Source organism: Trichoplax adhaerens, genomic scaffold, assembly GCF_000150275.1.
Source record: "Trichoplax adhaerens TRIADscaffold_6 genomic scaffold, whole genome shotgun sequence".
NCBI lineage: Eukaryota > Metazoa > Placozoa > Uniplacotomia > Trichoplacea > Trichoplacidae > Trichoplax > Trichoplax adhaerens.
In genome coordinates, this window is record NW_002060948.1 from 2,845,245 (window position 1) to 2,870,686 (window position 25,442).

The window sequence follows — 25,442 nt, forward strand, 5'->3', positions numbered from 1 at the left end:
ATGGCTTCGATGAACATCAAGATTTCCTTCTTCATAGCGTTATTCTGCTTAGGTAACTAAATATTGCTGCCACTAATATTTTTATTCGTATGCCCGTAGAATTTTAATTGGAAATTTCGCCGATTTTAATGAAACCATATTCATATTATTGTGGCGATAACAACAAATACTTTTAACTATACGTACTGTCTTATCGAGAGAGAACGCCTATTATCAAATTAAAAGTATAATTTTCACTTTCTATAACTATACAAGTAAGATAAATGTTATTCCAGTGAGTAGATAAAGTATACTTTCGTTCATGATATTTATGATTAGAATTTGCTAACGACACCTGTGATTTATTTTACTGAAATAAATTAAGACGACTACTCCAATGTTGCGTAAATTCATTTGGAAGATATCTATAAAATTGACACTATTAACCATGCACTAAATAACAAGTTGCCCTAATATAATAAAATGACTTTCTGCTTGCAGCTTTCGAGAATTCCCATGGTGCTACACAGAATTCGATTATAGATAGTGGTAATTCGATTGTAACCTTAGTTATCAAGAATCGGCCGTATACATCACTATATAGATATAAAGACAAAGAGCCTTACTTAAGCTTAATCGCCGAATTCAAGTCAGGGGTAAGCCTACATTACGATAATGTCAAATATTGAATTTGCTTTGAAATTTGATCCATGTTTGCTTCTAGAATATAAATTTTTCAAAGACTACTTTTCTATTATCTTAAAATAGCTTATTTAAGTAAAGCGGGTACGCGTAGGCTATCGGAGAAAGAGTAAAAAAGAAGTTCCTTTCAAATATTTATACTCCGATCATTAGAAATAAAAACTGAAACCAATCTTATAAATATTTAGATGTGATTTATACTATTTAAAGTTTACTCTAAGCGAATTTCTAGAAGCATAAGTAAATTAATTGTTGATCTTAGATTATTTTTATACTTTAATACAATCCTACTTCAGAAAAACATACATGGAAGATGAACGGTTGAGGATATATTCATGAGTACAGCTTGTATATATATAGAGTATATTTATCGCATATACTTATAATGAGTTTGGGATATATATTTACGGCGATCAGGTATAACGCTAAACTGAATATTTACTCGAAATTTAGACCTGTTAAATGATAGGATAAAAAATATGGTCAAAGTCCATTCTGTAGTTCTACCCTCAATCTAATTTATTGTAGTTTCACATCAGTATGAACGTAGTATCTCCTCATCAGTTAAGTCTACCATTTTCACATATACGTATTGGAAATGTCATTAATAAACGTTTAAATTACAGTCCATTGAAAATTTGCGGTATCGCTTCGGTTCCTTATTCACATCCAATATGTTATGATTTTTACTAAGATAAAGTTTATTATCCAATCTGATTGGATAATTAAGTAGGTGATTTTATCCTAGTATTTTTAATGGATAAAATAATGTGATGAAAGTGACTTTATTAGTTAAGATTTTGATTATGGATTTGCTATTAAGCTGATATTCAATTTGCAATTTATCTTTTTTGATGGGTTATTATCCATCTCTCTTGCTAAAAATAACAACTTTAGATAATAACCATGATGCTTGGAGCTGTTGGAAACTATACTCTTCCGCGCATAGGATCCGCAAAGTATGTTGCTCTGGAGAATCACGTTATTATGTGACAAGTTAAATAGCCTTTATTTCTTTCAGTAGGATTTTATAATCACTAATATGCAATATAATTAATTTACTATTTATTATGAATAATTTATCATATTCTTATTAGCCTTAGTGTAATGTTGTATTTTCTATTTTGCATTCAGCCAAGTGTAACGTTGAAGTGATGGGATATCATCATGTATTAATTATGAGAAATTGATCATACCGGTACTTTATGCCATGATTTGGCTGTATAGACGCGTGATAACGGCATAAGAAATCTCAAAACGCTTTACACATAGTTTTTCACACCTGATCAATTTATTTCATGAGAATATTTAAAGAAAATGAAAAATATATTAATATTTAAAATTTTATCGAGGAAAATAGATAAATTATTTTTAATTCTTAATATTGATCATCGATTGAAAGGAGTTGATATGATTGTCATGAAACGCAATATCAGAATTTTTGTTCTCAAGTAGTTTACTTGTTCAGTTAATGCCGTCTATATTGTCATCTACATTAATTTTAAATTGATTAGTCGATAGAAAGAAAATTAACTATCATAGTTATGATGAGAAATCGTTTACCAATATTGTTCGAGGGTGAACTTAAATAAAAATAGTCAATCCGTCTAGGATTGTCTGATTTTTTAAATGTTAATTCAAATATTTTTGTTTGACGTCAATTGAATTAATTATTTAATCCTTTCAAATGATTTAACCTTATTGGTATTGTGTTTTTATATTTTCAAAATATCCGGTCATGCATTGATAAATGGTAATAGATCAGAATCTTATTGTCAGCTATCAACTCCTGTTCCTACCGCTGTCGGCAATACTGTACCGACTGCTTTGCCAACTGATTGCAGGTAATCTATGAAGAGATAATATTAGCTGTACATATTTATGTCGTAATCCTGGTGAAAATATTGACGTCAAGATGATAGAATGAGAAAATGGTTTAGTTTATTTTCAGCTGTTATTTCAGATTTTAATATTTTAATCTTTCAATCAATTAATCAATCAATCAATAGCTTCTTAATGATAAGCTCTAATTAAGTGCTCAATAAAAGAACGTATTTTAATGGAAAATGAGTATCAGTCAGGATTGGAGCATTATAACTTTATACAGATAGCTTAGATTAATTTGCAAATTACTTGAATTTGAATATAATGCCATTGTCATCGAGGATTGTATTCATCGTAGAGTCACTATTTCTTGCCATGATTGGAATTTGTATCTTGTTAGATAAGATTAAAAGTGCAGCTTGATTACGTAATTTGTCATTAGAAATTTGAAAGCATAATTCTAGTATACTATACGGTTATTTTCAACATATAATTTAGTTTAAATGAATAAGATAACTGGGAGCCTTGAAGTAGCTTGGGGTGGCGGAATCATTTGCTCGATCTTGATGACTACCTTAATGAGAAAAGCGGTATTCGAATTTAATACTATCAACAATTCAAATAGTGGTAATATAGCATTGTCACAAACCAACTTCGTGACAAAGATAATGTAAAACAAATCTCTAAATTACTATAGTCTCCGGGATTCAGTATCTCTTAACTACCTCACAAGAATTTAGACGCCTTTGCTTCTACGTTAAAACAACTATATAACTCTTTTATTCAACTATCTGCCGAGCTTAAATACCCTTCGGCAGCAGCTATCATGTATGAGCCATAACAGTTCACGAAATTTAGCTCATATTGGATGGCTAAATTAAAATAGACATCATTCATAATTTTGGACTTTTGCTGAACGATTCTAGATAATTAGACTACAGTATGCCTACACACAGAATTAATTATAGTATCATCTATAATTGAATATCTTTAGGATATTCATTACAAGCGTTACAAGACATAACGCTATCATTAATTAATGTTACTTACCTTATGAGAACTCTTACTGCAATACAGCATAATTTACTGTAACAAAATAATAACTACTGTAGTTCTTACTGTAAGTCATTATTAGTTATCTCCATATATAAATGTTAAACACTAAAATTAGTCATTTACTCTTCACGGTATTTTGTACCGTGACAAGTATTTAGAGCATATTTGATGAAACGGAATAAAATAGACAAGTAATTATAGCTAATGTAGACGCTCTGAATTTTGTTATGTGGCTAGAAGGCTAAACGAACACATAGTTTTGACAATAGCTTTAGATAATTGATAGTGTATAATCTAACGTTCGATTCTAACCTTCAATGTAGTCTACTATTACCAGATCAGAAAGCAATATTCTTTTATTATGATCATCACTAATCAATTTGCTAGCATCATTTCTGCCTAAAAGTAATATTGATTCTTGAATACTTAAGATTCGTAACTACTATTAATTATTGAATATGTATTGGCCAAGTTATTGCCATCTTATCCGATCACTAATAGCGCATTTTTTTAAACATTTTCATCCAAATTTTATTGGTACTGCATCTATCAACCGAGCAGCAGTAAATATGTCAAAATTTCGGGTATTTTACATTTTGAGTACTATATCAATACCGGCTTTCGGCGAAATGGAATTAAAGAAATTTGGGATAAGGCCATGGCCTTGGGCTTTATAGGCAATTTTGAATTAATTCCAGAAAAATGTGTATTGAAACTTGAATTGGTAAATTAGCAAATTTCCTTTCTAAATGCAACTTGATTTACTGCCGTATTAAACAAACTTATTATGTCTATTCGTATGCTATTGTCAAGCAAGATAACTTTAATTCTTTCTTACGGATCATTTTTTTGCCAATTATTTCTCTTAGTTTGTTAATTCAGAAAACTTAAATAGTAAAGTGCAATCAGACAATAAGAATGATAATGGAACCGATTATAAAGCAGCTTTTCGAAAAGCCGTACGTTCTATGTCTGAAATTGGTAATGGTTTATCCTTGATTGGCGCTTTTTTGACATTTTTCACATTAATATCTTTCAGGTATTAATATGTCTATTCTATTCAATATCTTTGTGTTGTTTTTATAGTTTTTAGCTAGGATCCATTTGAGTAAATAGGATATAGTTAAGGATTATGCAATAATGTTGACCCATATTAATTGAATTAATAAAGTACTGGATATTAAGTTATATTAGTAGGATACTATGTTGAAGATATAGCGCCAACATTCCAATGATTCTCATAACGCAGTCTTCTATGAGCCTGCTTTATTATTGAATCTTTTTTACTGTTACTTTGACTGACTAGCATTTCTTATATTGAATTTCTTGTAGTAAATTACGGAAAAGGAAGAGCAATTTAATTATCTGTATCTTATGCATCAGTGTAGCTGCCGTCAATATATTAAATTTCGCTGTGCAACGATCTGCTGATTATCCTATCCCTTGCCTAATTGTCGCTATTCTCAGCCATTTCTTCTTATTATCTAAAATTATCTGGATGACTATTTTAGCTTTCCACTTATACTTTGAATTGATTAAAGTTTATTCTACTGTCAATCTCTTAACTACTTCTAAATTGATCTTGATCACTACTGTGATAGGATTTGGTAAGTGAAAAAAAGCAATCTATCCATTTTCTCTGTCATGATAGAGAGCTGTATCGCAACTATGTTTAAGAACAAGTCCGATTTACGTTCTAATTTATCTCATCCTCTCTTTCATCGTTATTTCTAGGTATACCAATCCTAGTAGTCGGTATAGCTTATATTGCTGATGGCGACAAAATCTATGGCAGGAATGCCAATGGATTGTAAGTTTTAAATTAATTTAAATTAGCTATAGTATGCAACCGTTTCAACAGCGGAAGCAAATTTCTGTATTATAGATTCCAGTTATCGATCGATCTTATACTTTATAAATCACTTTAACATCAAATCGATATCATTAGATTCTACTGCGTGCTGATGGATTTAATACTTCAAATAAAGTTCTCGGTCGAGCTTATGCTTTATAAATTACTTCAATATTATAATCCATATTATTAGATTTTACTGTACGCCGATTGATATGACTCTTTACAACTATCGTTATTTTTATGATCTAGCTGTTGGATGAATGCCGTCCATGCTGATGCACTTTTCATCTATCCTATGCTCGCCTTAGTAGGCGTTAACTTTGTTATTTTCATCTTGATCTTCTACCAAGTTCGTAAATTATCCAAAGATCGAGATGGCAATTTTACTCTATCGCAAATGAGGGCATTAATGGCTTTAGTCACAGCTCTAGGTCTTGCTTGGATATTTGTATTATTGACTTATATCGAAAAACCAGTCTTTCTAAAAAATATTGCTGAAGTCCTTTTTGTCGTTTGTACTTCATTGCAAGGCTTCTTCCTCTATTACTTTTACTGTGTATCTAAAGATGAAGTCAGAGCTTGCTATATGAAATTATTCGGTTACCAACCACTCAGTCAAACACAGAGCGGTACTTCTACTAAGCCAACGAATGGTAGTTCACGAAATTTAACACGTATAGGAAGGGATTTAAGGTCTTATCATTCAGAGAAATCTATTTCACCTAGTGTTTCAACGCAAAAAATTGCTGAAAATACGACTTATAAGACTAATTTAACATCCAATGATACCACCAAACGAGGTAGTGCATGTAGTAGTTTAACTGGTTCACAGTTAGAAAAAATTGAAGAAGAGAATATTGCTAATGCAGAAGAAGCGAAGGAGGTGAAATCGAGTGCAGAGAAAGCAATATCAAGCAATGATGGTAATTCAGGTACGGTTAATATCGCTTTTGAAGCTGAATCAGCTAGCTCAAAATCCACTAATGAAGATGAAATCACTTTCGAGGGTAAAAAGAAAGAGAAAAGAGTTAGTCTTCAAATCAATGGTAAGATTGAATTCCCAGAAAAGTCAGTAGAATTGACTATTGAAGAAGTCAAGCCAGAAATTCAAATTGCAGACGCTAGTAAAGAATATGATATAACTGCCAATGATGATAGAGTATAAGCAAACATTAACTTTTATTTCAGCTCTGCAATTATCTACTATACAAGTTTGTTAGAACTAATCAAGTCATGGTCAATCCATGGCATTGATTTAATGATCATCGTTGCAGTCATAGAACGCCTTTGTATTTGTAAATTGCTTCATAATTCTAATTTTATCGTGTTCATCTCGGTATGTTAAGACAAGAGTGGTTTTATTAATTTCATTCATCATTACTATATTATTACAATCGAATAATAAAATTGACTTATTGGATCGATATACTTGCCATTATAACAGCAGTCTAAAGCCAGAGGTATAGAATTCATTTGATTTTCATTTCACTACTGTGACTGCATTCTTGTAGCTTAAAGATAGAAACAGTCTGATTCGATTCAACTATCGATTGTTATATCGGCAACTAAATATCAATAACTTACCTGATCTATTGCTATTGCCGCAGTTTTTCAATTTAATGGTAAAGGTAAAGTTATAATCGGCTTATTCTTGCTATCATTACTCTAACTTTTCAATAGATTGATAGTGGTAAATTTATTATGCGATTGCATTTCCCGTTATCATTGTATTCTACTGTATCGGTAGAGGCAATATCTACTGTGCTTGATCAAATTCCCATTTCAGTAATATTGAATTAAAATAGTATAACTTGAATGGTTCTTAATTATGTTATTATGCTACTGCAATTAAAGGCTAAATAACTAATATAACCAATTGAATGGCTACTTTTGGCAATCTCGATTCAATTACAATTGATTTGATCTATCTATGTCATAAAAAACTATAATGTAATAGGTGTGCAAATTCTTCAATTGGATTATATTATTATCGTAAAACTTTTATCTGTTAGCTTTAAACTGTGTGTTAAGGTAGTTTCTGAAACTTGGTTCCATGCCACAATCACGGTTTCAATTTTATTTTATTTTCCGGTTGTTAATAACTTTGCTTTCAATCATTTGGCGTTTGTAATTTTAAGAATATAAATGAGGTGTGATTTAGATTACTACTCATAGGCATAAAATTTTATGATTCGTTCTCTTTATCGAGACTATTCTCTGAAGATAATCAATATTCTAAGTATATAGATCATCTGCAATAGAAAATAGCAGCTCTTGTTTTTAAAACAGCTATCAACTTATTTGTTGTTATGATTGATAATATCTTCTACAATTTTATTCATTCACCATATGATAATGTGGTCAACGTTATTCTTTCATTTTTTCTTATTCAATAAGGTTGAAGTTATTGTGATTTCAGCTATTATCGACTATTAACGATTATCAAATTCATTTTTTCTGTTATTTCTTTCAGTAAATTGAAAGTTAAAAATAAAATTAATTTAATGGCGTAAAAGACTTTAGGTAGTAAACCGATCCTTTACTAATATGTTAGTCCTTTCTTGGATTTGATTAGCGCACTCGCGTATGAGACATGGAAATAGAATTTAAGCTTAACGCATGATGTAAAAAAGTGAGCTCATTAATTTATTGCTTACGTATAGGGATGTCAACGATCTATAATGTATCTACTGCAAGACTTGAGCAAATAGTTTATAGTTATCACGAGGTATTAATCTTGATAAATTATCTCAAGATTAAAATGAGGACCCAAAGTACTCTACTTAGATTTATTGTCACTAGACTATATACTTAAAACGTAAGTAGCCACAAATTCATACGTTATCATTATTTACTAATATGGTATCTCTTAATATATTCTGAGTATTTTCGTGATAGTAGATTAAGGTATGGAAAATAGCACGCCAGGTCATAGCCTGTGGGTAATCTATTTTATTTTACTGTCAGTACTGTTTATACTCTCATTTATGAATGGACAAGAAACTCATTTCATGAGAAACTGTAAATGGAATAATAGCTGTCATAATTTCAAAATTTGTAATTGTTCTCGCGATGGTATTTAGTACTTGTGTAATGACTAACATTACTATTAATTGTCAGGGTTTTAGATGTAGTTTTATACAGTATAATTATCTTACATTAACAATTTGCGCTTGAGTAGGACTTCTTTAAAATAGACAGTATTTAAGGTCATGTAACTTAAATAAAGAAGAGATAAGGAGATCGAAGAGATTTGTAATTATTTATTACACGTATATGATTAGTTTTGATCTTGTTAGTCGTTGGTAACATATCGGCTTTGGTTTAGTTTCGCGTTGGTAACTTCTCGTTCTCTCCTCACGAAATAAATTGATTATATTGACGGATCTACAAGTTTGGTCATTATTAATTACTCTATATCAACAATAATAATCAAACACGAGAGAAAACCTTTTTGTAACTACGGCAATTTACGAGACCAAGGAAAACTTGATAGGAGGTTTTGCTATAAATCATCTTGAATAAGAATCAATCAATAATACATTAACGATAAAATCGAGGAGAATAGCATAGAAATCCAAGCTAAATTTATTGGCCTCAATAATAATTCTGAGAACTTAATTTGATTTTGATAATTGCAACAATTTGGGATACCTAGGAAAACTCTGCAACAGAATAGTCGGCATAAATTATCTATAAATAAAAGCCAGTTCATACACTAATTTATTCAGTCGAGATAAGTAATATCATAGAAATCCCATCTTAATCCACTGATTACCCATTATTCTTGATATTGAAAGTAGATGTCATAATGTAGGATTAAATTAGATAGAAACTTGTCTTCAATTGCTTATTTTCTTAACCTTAATTTCCTTTGTGGACTATCTTGACTTTGATGTTATTAAGAAGAGTTTATGGTAATTAAGCATCACCGATTTCTATTCATTTATTTTCCTTAAGATCCATGTAACAATGCAAATTCCTTTCAGGACATTTAATCATTTTCCACTGAATGGCTTTCGGATATCAATACTTGATAATAAATAAAATCAGTTTATTGTCTACCCTACTTCAATGGCTATACATAATTTTTATATGCTTAACGAATTTTCACTCCGTCGACACTACTGCACTATCAAAAAGTAAAGAATTCCGAGATTGATATCTATTCATCGAAATGCTAAAAGTGTTGTTTAAGATTACTCTTTGATGTTTTTATTGCTTAGAAGGAATAAAGCAACAAATTATGATTTCTATTTCTTTCTTGTATGACCATTGCTCAGTTCTATCTGTAATTACTCATCGCGGCAATGAGAGATTGAATTGATTTTTACTGCAGGAAATAAGCCCTTGAAAGCTTCAATTACATAATGAACTGATCAATAATTGAATTATTCTTACCTTGAAATCAGACGGTAAATAAAAACTATTTAGGGAATAAATGGTAAGATATGACATTCTTTCTTCTAATCTAATTAGAGCTATCTTGATAACATTCTTAATATTGTTAAATACCTCAATATTTATTTATTAAGTCATTTGAAAGGCCGTAGATATCTGATAGCTATTATGCGCATGAAGATTGTATTATCAATCATCATCATCATTTTGTTCCTTTTGCTTATTAAAATAAAATCCTTTCAATTAATACCAACATTGATAGATAAATATCTTAAAAAATTCTGATATTTTTATCATTTTCAACAAATTCAATTCAATTGTAAAACTTGTTTATACTTTTATACAAATACGAAAAATCGCTCTATCTAGCAAGATGTGTTTAAAACTTTATCTTCTGTTAGCAATTGCTATCAGTCATCTCGGTAAGTTTTTTACTAGCCAAGATTAATTCTACTCTATATATATATTTTAGAAGTTAGAAGTTATAAATTCCAGTCTCGCGCCATACTTGGCCTACTTTTACTACCATATGTCATTGTGGTAAAGGATTTCCATAACTTTTAATTCTTGTTAAACAATTTTTAACATATCAGGTGTACAGTGATATAACTTATGCTGTACACGTATATCAATATACTGATAGATCATTAGCTCTCCTTTAATTAAATTGATTTATATTTGTCCGTAGATTTATGTATTGGCAAGTACTGTAATGATGATGATGTGAAAGGGTGCGGTTATGTCTTGATGCAGTTGTATATAATTAATCGACCATACCTTCCTAGCTACCGAGATGAATATCATAAATCTTCGGTCTTATTTCAATCTGAATTGCAAAATAGCGTAAGTGCTGTGGTTTTAAGTGATTAGTAAGAATTAGCAACAATAATTATAATTATTAATGATAGGGATGTTATTTTTACTATATTAAAAATTAGATTCTTGAAGAGTTCTCTAGTGTTGGCTGGAATTTTACCGATGTCGATATCATTGAAATTGGGTATGAATTTTTCGTATGTAATACTTTTCTTTAACATCATCTCTTTAATTTATGATGATTACTATTTTATGTAAATAATTCTTGTACTCGATTTATGAATAGAAATTTATGAGATTAGGGTATCTAGGCTCCTCATATCTTAGAGCGTTTTGTTGGTCGATTGATAATGATCAGTAATTGAAATAAATCTAAGTTGTACCATAAGTTGAATTTAAAAGTTCGCTACGGTAGATAATATAAAATAGCAATATGTTAACATTTGAAGCGCCTAACATATCTAATGATTACTTTCAGAGCCCATGAAAAAATGCTAGCATTTATTCTTTTACGGTTACGTCTAAAGTAATGACCGACAGTAAATCTGTTCAGTTAGAACTGAAACTTTGGGTCATATTAATCTCCACTTGCTTCTAGTCAGTTTTCTGTATGCCTTTACGTGAACTCTTGAGTGTATTTTTCGATTTTTTATTAGTTTCGATAGTTGGTGAAATATCTTGGCCATATGAACAAGATTGCTTATGCTTAAACACCAATGTATTAGAGTTTGTTAAACATGATGTTTATTTTCGCTTCATTATCATTCAGTATTATACATCAATGCATTAATTTCTTTTATCATGGTAAAAAATTAATTATACTAGCGGGTCTCGTATTCACCCAAATCGTTGTTCTTAACTTCGCATTAGATTTCGTTGATTGCTGACTGTTAGTCTTACGCGTATTAATAAGAGCAGCTTTTTAAATCTCGAGCTAGTATAGATCGATCAAAATCATTCTTAAATTTACAAACATTATCAGAAACAGCCGTATCAGATATATATCTGAGCTTTATTTGGCCTTAATATTTCTGTTTTATATCACTTAATTCGATTATGATTTTTTATAGTTATAATCATCATTAAGGCTGTTATTCTAGCTATCGTAGATAATTTGTATCAAGTTTATTAAATTGCTATTACAAATGTGAAAGGGTTTGTTTTAATATCGCTCAATATCAATGTAAGAAAAGTACAATATTTTGGTGTCAAATATAAACTAAAATCTTATAGAAAGGATTCTATGGCTCTATTAGGAGATATCTCTGATAAATCTTGTTGTCAAGAATATAAAGTATTAGGTTTAAATAGGTTATTTTTTTCTAGCAAAATAAGAAATTACGATATGTAGTTTATCTTTCTTGAAATGAAGTGAAAGTTGCTTATTCTTACTAGCATATAGTACCGTGCATACTCGTATATCCGGTAATGAGTATTAAAAGCGTCCCAAATAGTTTATTAACAATAATATTCATAAAATACATATTTGATTTTTTAACATTAATAATGTTAAGAGTACAATTATTATTCTGTTTCTTGCGTATGAAGTACTACTTTATCATAAATACTACAATAAGAGAAAATAATAATTGAAAGAAGGCATTAGAGGATATCTGATATTAATTCGATCGGCAATCTATTCACTGCATTCTCTGCCATGTAGACAATAATAGAAATGATATCGGATATGGACTATAAATATTTTGATATTGTTTATATTCCACAGAATGTGCTAACGCGTTAGAGATTAATAATAAATAGTACTAATATTAACTCTGTTTTGGATTAAAATAGTCCCGCGATATATTGTGACTCAGCGACAGCCCCGCCAGTCCGGAAAATGGCCTCTTCTACTGCATCTTGCAGGTAAGACTTAATTTAGAGTTTAAAAATTGACATATCTCTACGTGATTGCAATCTATTCATATCTTGCAAATAACAGTAGACTTTAAATAATTTTTAAATTTTTTGACAGCGTTCTTGTGATGTAAATGCATTATTAGTAAGATAATTGTCCCATACTTGTCAAATGTCATTATCTACCGCACCAATTTAACTGCAGTTCGGTCTTATAAGCTGTCAAGGAAATTTCTTTTTCATCTGGGTCTAAATGGGTTAAAATAATTATTGTTTTTCCTGAAAAATCATAAGAAAGTAACTTCAAAATAGCAAACTACCGTAAATGAAATTTATATATGCTTTAATTCAATCATTTCATTGATGCTATTAGGAAATATTCGGAAAATGAGAGTAAAAATTTATCAAAAATTTTTATTTAATTACAAAGGCGTATTATAGAAGACAGTATGTATTACTGTTTCTTGACTAATAGAAAAAGAGAAGTAGGCGATTAGTTTCCAATACGATGATGTAAATTCCGGCAGTATAGAAATTGATAGTGTGTGAATCCAAAATGCAACTTCTTTAATGTCATTAATAAATAAAGTACTAGAATAAGCAAGTGATTCAAATCTGTCTTCTCCATAACAAGAATTAGCATAAACTAAATACATGTTTCAAAAACTGGAGGAGATAATGTTATAAGAAATTTAAACCTATTACCATTGCTATCAATGGAAAATGACTTGTAAATAATAAATAGGCTACTAAATAGATTACAAAGATTAGAGAATTCTTCAACAGAACTATTTTGGCAAGGAAATGGACACTGACGAGCATTGAGCGTAAAACGTTTTACTTTTTCATAGGAATTTCATCCGTACAAAAGTAGAGTTGTATTTCCAGCTGTTAGTAAGTGAATGTAATGAAACAATTAACGATATTTGGAAGCAAGTCATTAGCAAAGGTTATATTGGTCAACTGCAACTGGATATTGTGGATACTACTGGATTGGTATGCTAGATTGGTTCTATACATGTTCTTGTCTGTAATGTAAATTGTTAGTGATTTTGTCATGCTTGTCTGTTAATTTACAAAAGGGTTGCTTTAAGAATAGAATATGTATGATTCTAAACGCAGTACCAGAGGTTTAGATAAGCCTTCATGGATATCACTAATTGAGAGTTTTAAATGATGAAGCAGCAACTTTAAATTATTTTGGTAAATATGGTAAAATTGTTGTTGTGATCATAAAGTAAAATATAGCATTTACACTTTAGTGGTGACGTAGTAAGTTACTGCAGTTAGTTTTTCGGCTTAGAATTACTACTTTTATGTAGTATAATTGCCACAACTACTCTTGCGACACAAGAAAACAACACAGTACTTATAATAAACTTTACGTTAATCCGCAGAACTACTTCCCTAGCCTACGGTATAGTAACTGGAATCCTTACGAAGTACTAACTCGCTCAACACACTATACGATATAAAACTATCACACAACTTAGCCTTAAGCTGAAAATCCTTTTTATTGAACACAGTCCTTCTTCTATACTCTTTCAGTAGCTATAAACATATTTACTTTGATACCAACATATTTCAATAACAAACATGTTATTACGATTGAATTATCAAATACGGACATTCGAGGTAATAAACAATTTCATACGTAAATCTACTTCGACTGTAAGCCCTGTCAAGCTCCTATGTTCTCGATACTTACTTGTAAGATATTACTATATCATCGTAATATCTTAATAACTTAGGGTATTACTAAGAGTAACAATTCATAAAGTAGTAGTTCATACTTCTAAAAAGTTCAAAACAAAATGTTATCATAAACTACATTTCTATATCTAAGTTATTTTGATGACTGTGACAATAGTTTACAAACTTTAAGACTTCCTCAATTCATTTTAAAATAGAAAGCGAATACTATAGCTACTTTTTCTGTAATACTACGAGTATTGCTGATAGCAAGCAATCCTAATAATTTGCTGAATTCTATAGCTTATACAAGTACAGAACGAATAATGCTAAGGCAAAATTACAGTAGTAGGTCTAAATCTACTCATATCTTCTATTCAAGCGGTATTTATACAGTATAATGATAACATCAGATCGATTGAATCTGTGCAGCTTTTACAATTATTATTATTACGTTCATTTATTAATTATTGGAAAACAATTAAAAGGCGATTAATAAATCTTACGTATGGCTGATTTATACACCTTATAAAATACTCTTAACGTAGTTGACGAAGAATTTGCTTAATAAATGACTCTTTTATCCTTTTTTAGAGAATTTTATTAATTTGATATTTATACTGAAACGTTAATAATGCAAAATAGAGCTAAATTATTACCATAGTAAACTTTATAACGGACTAAATTTGGGAAAAATGAATAGTATGCTAGAGTACTGATATTTAATCTATTTATCATGCATGATTCACTGGCTATTTCCATTTAGATTACGTGGATAAATTATCCAACATCATTTCCGACAACACTGTCGACAGAGATGAACATAATTGCCACTTGGAGCACTAACATTACTGCAGAATCGGTTCTCTATCCTTTGTTACTTAGATCAGCAGAACAATTTGGAAATGGCTTTTCTCTAGCTGGTTCATTACTAATAATGTTTATCATTGTGATCTGCAGGTAAATTCCTGGTAATAAAGCATACTATACGATAAACCTTTGCGGTTTCACAAAATCTTTTCTTTGTAGAAAAATTATATATTCAATCTTGCCCTTTGACACTATTAAAGTCGTAATTCACTTAGAATGTTATACAATATGTATGCAGAAAATGGACATATTAATATTTAACCTAGATTTTTACTAACATAGCTGGGTAACTATCCAATAGTTATTATTAAGTATTATCCTAGTAAGATATAACAAAACTGACCGAGATTTTAGCATGATTTTCTTTTTAGATTGTATGGTTGCTATATATTTATTATTTCTATTTCTATTTCTTGGGTTTGATCTACGCTGGAATATTAGAAAATTACGAAAAAGAAAAAGCAACTTAATTGTATGCTTATTAAGTTTTAGCCAATTGATTACCAATGCCTTAATATTACTCGATGGAAGGGCGAAACTTAGCAGCACAATTTGTCGCAGTATGGCTATCCTTATCCATTTCTTTCTGATGTCGAAAATATTATGGGTTGCTATTTTGGCTTTGCATTTTTATCTCGAATTAATTTATACTTCTATCAATGTCTTCATAACGGCTAAATTGGTACTAGTAGGAATAGGTTAGCGACTCATTACCCTAACGAAGTAATTTCGATACATATCCTAATCTAATGTTCGCTATTCGGATTAATTTTTATCAGCTATACCAGGTGTCATTGTCGCTATTTGTATGACTGTCAATAATATTAACGTTTACCATCTTCAATCTGATGGGCGGTAAGTAATTTCCATCTCTAAGAATGATAGTTAGATGCTAGTGGTATAAGTATGCTCATTAATTTATGATAGTTATGAGAAAAGTTATAACTATACTTGGATGTAAAATAATATAAATTTATAATAATTTCTTTAAAAATATCTAATTTAAATCATGTCATTATAATCATAGTTGTTGGATGAAGGAAAGTTTTTCAAAAGACTTTTTTCTGTACCCAATGTTTGGAGTTATTGCTGCCACTTTCATAGCATTTATTCTGATCATAATGAAAATTCGCTGTTTCAATGAGCGACGTTTTATTCCTATTTCTACCGCCAGATTGTTCGTACTGGTGGGAGCGGTAGTTATTCTAGGACTATCGTGGCTATTTTCAAATTTGACTTTTATGACAATATCTGCCTCGAGGGATATTATTCAAGTTATATTTGTAGCCTTTACTTCAATTCAAGGCCTAATAATGTGCTATTTTTACTCTATTACTTATTTCTAAATCACTAAAATTTGTCAGCATTCTTGTAAATTTCATATTTAATAGGATGCTAATTTGGAGAGTTATTGATAGATCTGATATACTGTTATAGCTAAATTAAAAGACGTTAATACAGTTTTCATGTTGTAATTGTATTTATTTCATTTTCGGCTGAGAGAGAAATGATAACCATATATTCATCTGGAATATTCTACTACTTATAAGTATGAGATGCTTCTTTAACGATAATGCAGAAAATTGTTTCACACTTTTTTTATGCGGCCTGCATTCGCTTCAATTATATTATACACCTACTTAATTATCAGGAATCTAATGAAAGTGAATCTGTGTTGGGAGATTTTAAATTTCTTGTGAATATAGACGTATCTGTCTAACGTTTTTCTGTGGATAGAACGGATAGTAACGAGTTCTCTGCATCCAGTGTCGGAAATAAATTACAATTTTAAAGTAAACTTCTGATGTTATTGTGGTAATGATATGCTAACATTAAATACGGCATAAATTGGCAGCATACGGCCGTATGCTAGATGCACAGCCAAAAATCGATGTAGGGGAATATTCAACATACATGAAATATTTTACTGGGAGATGTCTGGCTGTATGTATTATAAAATAGTTCAATAATACGCTGGAATTCTAGTTACGGTAACTGGTTTGAATTTACGTCATCATCTAAACTAAATTGTCTTGCATTCACAACGCAAAGCTATATAAACGTTAACATAGAACAAAAACAGATTGTTTTAAAGGTGATTATTCCAGATTTTATTTCGTAACTTGTCTAGTACCTGCTCTTAAATGATTACGATAGCATTTGTGCTCATGGCAACACATAATCAAAATACAAGTGGAAGAATTACACTATTAGCCCACTTCTATACTTTTTTTTAGACCTATATAGCATTTATCTACTAATAATGAGGGAATTATGACAAAGCTAGTTTATGTGGTAAGGATCGAAAAGGATGGATGCCGATTATAATTATGATTTTTATAGGAATATGATCACGGAGGTATAGTTTAATTAATGTTGATCATCACAATGGCGCATATGCGTCATTTAACGATAAAGAAGAAAGGAAACTAGCAGAAGTAATGGTAGCAGGGTCCACACTTGCGTTTGGTTATGGTTCATACCAACTGCTGCACCTGTTGTAGTTTTATTATGATCGGCAACAACTTTATCACCGTACTGGCTTAAAAATTCCAAGCAGACACCATTGGACCAACCGAAGCCCACCTAGATATTCAAAAATTTTAAATTAATCCTTGGAAAATTAATGTTAACTGCAATTTCTTTATCGAATTGACGGTATGAATTATTAGTTATTATCATACTGTAATCAATGCCTAGATTGACATTAATCGAAGAATACCTGTACGTTGTATTCTCCACCTCTTCCTGGGTTACCAGGAATAGCAGCATCGAACTATTTGTATACAAATTTAATTGAAAAATATTCCAGTTACTTTATATCAAAGCCATGAAAGAACGTTATGACATTTACGGCTACAACATATTTACAGTTTTTTAGTTCTACTGACCTTTTCGTACATATAACCAGTCGATTTCCATGATCGCCAGTTTGTCAATAGCCATTTTTGAGCTAATTTGAAAGCTTCATCTTTTAATTCTGGTGCTTCACTTCCGGACATAGCTGCAACAGCCATTTGCTGCAATGGTGGCCATGAATTTGGATAATCCCATTGCTGGCCACTGCGAAGTAAAGTGGTTGGTATACCTCCAGCAAAATCGAAGATTTTCATCGCCTAGAAATTGATTTAGGCAAGATTGATAGCAATTATTGAGTCTAACAGTACCGTATACTATACTCGTATAGCACATCGCTTATAAATTGATTTAAGCAAGATTGACACCAATTATATTATTGAGTGTAACTGTATCATATACTATGCGCGTATAATAAATCGTCTACCAATTGATTTAAGCAAGGTTGATAAGACATTAAGATTGTAATGTGATTAATTAAATCTGCCACATTCGAACACTATTATTGCTTAGGGTAGTTGAGATTCATCAACATCTTTTTACAATCGCCTCTGCAATCTACATCGAACTAAACTCAAACCAATGATCATAATATGCTTAATATTAATGAATTAAACAAATTGTCGGAATAGGCAACACACTTTATGATTATTCATTCTGGTAAAATGATAATATTAGAAAAAGCTAATCAGTGATGGCATTTAATATCTGTAATTTGTTCCTTGAAACTAAATTAGCCATATTTATTACAATACACAGATGAATTCCTTTATCAAATGATCTTGTATAACAATTTTTACCTATAGATGACTCTCATGTGAATTTACCTTAAGGGCTTGGTGGATTTTTCTTTCCTTGGTGACGTTACCCTTGAAAGAATCGTAACATTTTGCCCACATCGGTAGAAAAACTGAACCCATAAAATCAGTTCGCGGCTTTTTCGATAGTAAATCATAGTCTAGCCATCTTCCTTCGTATTCATCCCATAGTACACCTTCAATAGCATCACGGCGTGCTTCGCTAGCTCGCTTATACCTATCAGCCTTAGCATTATCTCCTAATAATATAGAAGACGATCTATTCAGCTTAAAATATCGAATAATGTCCTTCCTATGCAATGGTCTTTATTATAATAATTTAAAGGTATATCTTATAGCATTTATATATTTAATGGAATGAATTAAATGATTACCTAGCATTCTACTAAATTTCTCTAAAGTTAATTCATTAAAGCAAAGGATAGCATTTAGGTCAACTGGAATAATCTGCTTCGTTACTATGCTAGATAAATCTCCAATAGGTTTATTAAACCATCGACTGCTAAAATCCCAACCACTTTCGGCAGCGGAAGCAATATCAGAATACAATTCTGCGGCTATTTGTAATCAATAAAATTGATGATGTATTAATATATTTATATATGGCAACTATTTCAAGTAGTGATATAGAAGCATACCAGCATTGGGATTTAAATTCTTTGCAGTTTCGACGTCTTCCCGATACGATTCTGGCCTGAGTAATAAATGAAGAATTGTAAATAAACTTGTACGTATATATATAATTATGGTGGGTTTCTCCCTTCTCAGGTTATGCCGTATAAATTGATTACTACTTGAGTCTTTGCCAGGCAAAGTAATATTTTTATGATTGTAAATTAATTATAATTCTATAGTACATGATACTAGCTAACTAGATAGGGCTAGCGTTAAATTGCTACACAATGACGTTGCTTGGATATCGTTTGCTGTTTAAGTTATGACTCTAACGTAGAGATAGATATGCTACTTAGTTAGTGCTAGCGCTAAACTGCCACGCAATGAAACTGATGTTGCCATCTCCTTGGACATCTTTTATTATTTGTAGGGTCATGACTGTAGTATAAAGTACTGGCTACCTAGTTTAGTGCCAGCGTTAAACTGCTACGTAAGGAAACTGATGTTGCAATCTCCTTGGATATCCTTTATTATTTACAGGGTTATAGTAGTAACGTAGAAATACCAGCTGCCTAGTAAGTTTCAGTATTAAACTGCTACGCAACGAAACCGGGATTACCATCTCTTCGGATATCGTTTACTGTTTATAGGGCTATGATTGTAATGTAAAAATACTAGCTACCTAGTTATTCCAGCGTTAAAATGTAACGCAATGAAACTGATATTGCTACCTCCTTAGATATCGTTTATACTCGTAGGGCTATGATTGTAATGGAGAGATACTGGCTACCTAGTTATTCCCGGCGTTAAGCTGCTACGCAATGAAACTGACGTTGCATCTCTTTGAATATCGTTTACGATTTATAAGGGTTACGATCGCAATGGATAATGTCTGCCTGCAATTAATGATGTCCAGGATGGACATTAAAATGTCTTATGCCTTACCTTGGCATACCCATATCAACAGCATAACGATTAAGTGTATATGTCTTTCCGTTGCGTACGATATCAACAGTTCGGTTGTTCATCCAGAAATTGTATTCTTTTTCCATTTTTGAAAGCAAGCTTTGGACATAGCTAAGATCATTAGTTGCTTCATAATAGCTATTAATCATAGGGATAAAAAATGGGGGTTGACTTCTTCTCGTATAATAAATTCTACCACCATTGGGTACAAATCCAAATCTAATGGAATGAAGTGAGAATATGTTTACATATGTTATGATTCCAGGATGAAAAGAAAAATTGTAGAAGATGACTACTTAGAAAATGGTACAGCTTAAGAAAAGCTATCACAACTATTACTTGTTACAGTGTCAATTTTCCGTTTACCTATCAACCATAGCTTCGAAATTTCCAATCATAGCTTTAACTGTATCTTCCATATCGCTAACTAATAAGCCACCAACAACCCAAAATGTATCCCTATACAAAACCAGAAAGTTATTATTTAATAAAATGTCTATATTGTAGTTCTGATGGAAGCAAAAATGGATCATTTTGTGTTTATAAGTGATTTATTCTAATGAGATAATGTACCAGTAATAGAATTCTCGAAATCGTCCTCCTGGTACAACAAACGGATTTGGGACATAAATTAGAGATGTTCGATTTTGATCTTCTTGTACTTCGTCCTTCATCTAATAGTTTTAACGTAGTATTGATTGCATAATAAAACATTGCTTATTAATACCTTTTTCAAAAGATTCACACATATAGCGTTATTTCCATAAATGTTTTAAGGTTTAATTCAATTATCGTAACTATTTAGAATTGTGGTACAATAATATTTTAAGTAAAATAGATATAGGTGAGATTTGAAAGTCTGAAATTAATTTCGCCTGTCATGCTCTCACTCTACGCAACAACTAATGGTCATAATACTAATGAAGAGAATAATGTCACTACTATCAATTACAATGTATAAAGACGTATGATTACGGTACAGTAAGCTACTAAAGTCAAGATTTATCTCGGGAATTACTCATTGACTCAACACAATTTATTAATATTTACCCTTCTTCCTAAAACTTTCCATAATTCATTTAAAGCTTTGGCAAATTTTTTAAACTCGCTGTCCTTAATTTTGTTCAACACTGCGGGACTGTGCCAATAAAAATGTCATTAATTATCAATTTTTTTACGACGCATTATACAAGTATAAGAAAATTTCAATTTAAATAGAGCAAAAATATTATGTGACGGAAACTCTATGCGAAAGTATGACAGCGTTTACTTTTCTTTCCAGTCTGTAGGTGTCCATGCTTCCAAATCTTGAGCAGGGTCTGAAAAATATTGCTTTACAAATGCTTTTATATCAGCATTCGGCGCTAAGTTTCGGAAGGCGGCTAGAATGTTAGCTAAGTTGGATTTTTAGTGAAAGTAAAATCAATTATTTAGCGTTGCATATATTATAAATAAAGCCAGCAAATCTATCCAAGGGCTACTTGATTTTTATCCTTAATTTTAATTCGAATTTTAAAAGTATTATTATCTCCTTTTAAGTAATTTTAACTTACGATATTGAATAGATATATCTTACAAAAATATTCTTATTATTGTATATAAGCCACTAAATCAACACAACTCTACTCATCGATCGATAAATTGATATTACTAGGGGATGGATAAATTAATTAAAAACCATATTTACTTGGAGAGTCTTTCAATTTCATATCAACGAAAGATTTAGAATCGTTGAAAATATAGGCATCTTGGGCTCGTCGGAGGAGATCACCATAGCAGAATATTTCGCTAATATAGAGAAATGTTTCCAATGTTACTTCTGCATGAGTAGTGAACCATGATAGTGTAAAAATGTTATTAAAAAAATGGACACGAGATGATGTTGCTGTAATAGAATGAATACGAAGCAATAGTTCGTTATGCTATTGCCCTACTCGATGAAATTATTCTATGATTAAATTGCTTCCGTTCTATCTCCGAATTGAACAGTCAAAAATTTTTAACTACCCCGAGGCTCCCTTCATACGCAGTTATGGTCTAAATTATTCAAAATTAGTACAACCAAATTATTTTCAGTTTTCTGTGTAGGAATGCTGTAGGATGAAAACTAGATTGCATGTGTTATAAAGGAAGGATTGAACCTATTGATACTAGTTAGCAACATCATCTTCAGCCTTGAGTGATATAACGTTTTTAAGTTTATGACCGTCACCATGACATGATTTAGCGGATTCTCCAGCTACATTAATCCTTTTACACGACCGTTAAACCTATTTCGTGGTCTGGTGAAAGTTATAAGGATAAAAATTTGTTCTGTATTGTCTGAGTAGTGCGTACTAACAGCATAAAAAGGCACTAATCTTCGGTAAAATTCTATGCATGTTCTTTAATTAATGCAACGCTTTGAAGTATTGTATTGTATTGTATTCGATATAAAATTCATGATTGCTCTGTCTTTACAACAACAACTTGCTTTCTTATATTAAGAAAGTTACTAGTAGCCTCCAACAGGTCGCAACTTATTAATTCCCATTCCATGTTTCTATACATTTAGGGACTAGATGCGGTATGAGGTGAAATACCAATTTTAGATAAATATTGTAGTTTATCAAATGGGAATCCGTTACAATGGATGAAGTAGCTGAAACCAAACATTTTTAGCAACTAAATTGACAGACATGAAATTTTTTCCATAAAAATTTGATGTCGTAGACAAATTTGGGGGTCAGAATGGCAGTATGTTCGTTTTTAATTAATACATATTCAAGGGTTAATGAGGAGACAGTAAACTAAAAAAGGATGCAAGAGGGGTTTCCTGACCGATACACCTAAACGGAAAGGCTTTTAGCGGTGGAGAATTTTTGATTTTGCTTTTCCGATCAGTTGACATTAGCCGTAATCAAAAATAAAATTTATGTGAGCTGTTTCTTGATTATTTTTACTGTACAGACTGCAAAAAAATTACTGAAGTTGTAAAATATTATCGCTCAGTGGTTCAATTTATTGTTATGTGCTGTAGTAGCCTTACGATTAAGTATGATATACGTACTAGCCTTTCAAAATTGTTATAAACATCAAATTTTCAAGAATCAAATTAGAGCGCCGATGAAGACGGTTATTAGGAGGGAGAAATAAAAATGCAGTTACTGCAGCGGTTTTCGTACACATTGAATTAATTATCTTCAAAATCTACATGTAGTAGTATTTTCATCTAATTTACTTTGCAATACCTTACCTATCACAGGGTTTAGCATTCGGTGATTGTTGTGATACTACTCCTGTAATAGCTAAGCATAAAATACTAGCAAAGACCAACTTTCCAACCATTTTAATCGAGCTTCAGCTTCCACCCTAGAAAGAAGTGTGCGAACGAAGCGTTCAATTTTCAGTAGCAATCAACTGACTACCTATTGTCTTGAATACGAATATAAATGGACTTTCGTAAGACAGTACAATATACGGATCAGTGAATGTTTTCAATTTATTTAGATAATATTGTTAATGTGTACCAGCTAATTATATCTTGCAGCTTTAATTGGCCTGAAGAATTGTTTCGACGAATATAAGCTTGTACGTACGAGTTCATAATATCATATAGCATTCGAGCTTGTGCAACGTTATTGACTGTAAATGTCCACATGATTTAAAGAATCATCTAGGCGGTTCTAATTGGGCACAACCAAGCCTTTCAGAAGCATGTTTACACATGATTTACATTGTATCATCATTTAATTTCAAAGCTGATGGAGGCCAGTGTCCATCCTTTTTAATTTATTACATTATCGACTGAGTTTATCTTATTCTACCTATAATTTGCGATGCTTAAACTATAACAATGCGATTATTCTTTATAATGCCCAATAGTAGTCATAAAAATTTTCCAGCTTATTCTTTCGACGTTAATTACAGTATCAAATACATCCATAATGTTGATGGCTAGCTAAACAAACGTTATAGACATTGTTGTAGATGTCCAATAAGATTACCGTAGTGAACTAATATTTTTTAATATTTTAACTCTTTTTTAAGTGATTTGAACTCATCTTTTAAGTACATGTACGATCTGTTCTTATATATGGGTCTATCTATGAAGGTTTATATCCACTGTATAATACGCTAACGACTAGATCTCCAATTATATATATATAGCTCGCTATACAGTAATGTTTAATTTGAGAATACAATAATCCATTAATGAACCGACACGCTAGTGTATCAAGTAATAGCCTAACTCTGATTGTAGCCATTGCGTTAATCGGTATAGTGAATTAATGTGATATTTTACTGTCTCTCTAAGTCACCCTTATATACTTATACTTCTTGCTTCGTATCCCACACATCGTTTGAGCTATACATTTTATGTCATTACTAGTTACCTGGCTAAACATGATAAATACATGTTTACCAATAAAAGGTTATTTAACCTTGAATATAGTAGAAAAATAGTTCGATAACCGACGTGCAAACATTTTAGATAATAATTTAATTCGCGGTGCGGTGTTGATCTGAGAGTAAACGTGATTAATTTGCCCAATTGCTTGCGTACCAGTAAGTTTTTATAGTACGCTTTGTTTGTTTTACGATGTCTTTGGCATTGCTCTTACTTACTAGCAATGTAGAAGGAATATTAATAATATAATCAAAAATACTTTCTTTTAGCGAAAAGATACAGAACAAGTAATCCTTTCTGCAGCCACGAGCTGAATGTAATATCATCGTTTTTTGTTGTAAACGTGATTATTTCTCACATTTTTATCCACATGCGGCTGTTAATTTTTGTAGAGTAGAGCCAGCCCGCTGGTAGATTCAGTAATCCGATAGTAAGGATTTGGTACAGAATATACCGTACTAAAAATGGGAAATAAGTAAGAACATACATTAGCTATCAATGTATTAAGGTGTAATATTGTAATCTGTATTAGAATTAGATATTTATAGATTTTATGTTAGCGCTATGATGGATCGGTCGTGAGACTGTTGTTTAGCTGCGACGATTGGGCTCAGATTGGTGATACCTCAGGGCGAGAATTTACCTACTTAGCGAGGTGAAGTTGTGAGCCCGGCGAGTAACCGGATTGGCTCCGAAAGGCCAAAACGAGAGCCAAGAGGAAGAAAATAAGGCGCTGCTAGTAATG

At 31.2% G+C, this 25,442-nt stretch overlaps 3 protein-coding genes across 3 annotated transcripts; 2 read left to right on the forward strand and 1 right to left on the reverse strand.

Moving 5' to 3' along the window:
• Window positions 1-2,715, forward strand: TRIADDRAFT_57424 (uncharacterized protein; the record flags this gene model as incomplete). The annotated part of the gene is made up of 5 exons (XM_002113321.1): window positions 1-52; window positions 481-635; window positions 1,579-1,640; window positions 2,442-2,525; window positions 2,691-2,715. 5 exons carry the CDS (start codon window positions 1-3, stop codon window positions 2,713-2,715), a joined length of 378 nt encoding a protein of 125 aa, XP_002113357.1.
• A 1,504-nt stretch (window positions 2,716-4,219) lies between these two features.
• TRIADDRAFT_57425 (uncharacterized protein) lies at window positions 4,220-6,581 on the forward strand (the record flags this gene model as incomplete). Its single annotated transcript, XM_002113322.1, has 5 exons — window positions 4,220-4,285; window positions 4,431-4,600; window positions 4,894-5,168; window positions 5,296-5,371; window positions 5,666-6,581. The coding sequence occupies 5 exons, from the start codon at window positions 4,220-4,222 to the stop codon at window positions 6,579-6,581; spliced, it is 1,503 nt and encodes a 500-aa protein (XP_002113358.1).
• A 10,576-nt stretch (window positions 6,582-17,157) lies between these two features.
• TRIADDRAFT_64009 (expressed hypothetical protein) lies at window positions 17,158-23,634 on the reverse strand (the record flags this gene model as incomplete). The annotated part of the gene is made up of 13 exons (XM_002113678.1): window positions 17,158-17,638; window positions 17,775-17,828; window positions 17,944-18,168; window positions 18,736-18,965; window positions 19,101-19,283; window positions 19,365-19,420; window positions 20,287-20,526; window positions 20,674-20,766; window positions 20,881-20,981; window positions 21,358-21,445; window positions 21,578-21,701; window positions 21,995-22,095; window positions 23,543-23,634. The coding sequence occupies 13 exons, from the start codon at window positions 23,632-23,634 to the stop codon at window positions 17,459-17,461; spliced, it is 1,767 nt and encodes a 588-aa protein (XP_002113714.1). The 3' UTR covers window positions 17,158-17,458.
• Between the last annotated feature and the right edge of the window lie 1,808 nt (window positions 23,635-25,442).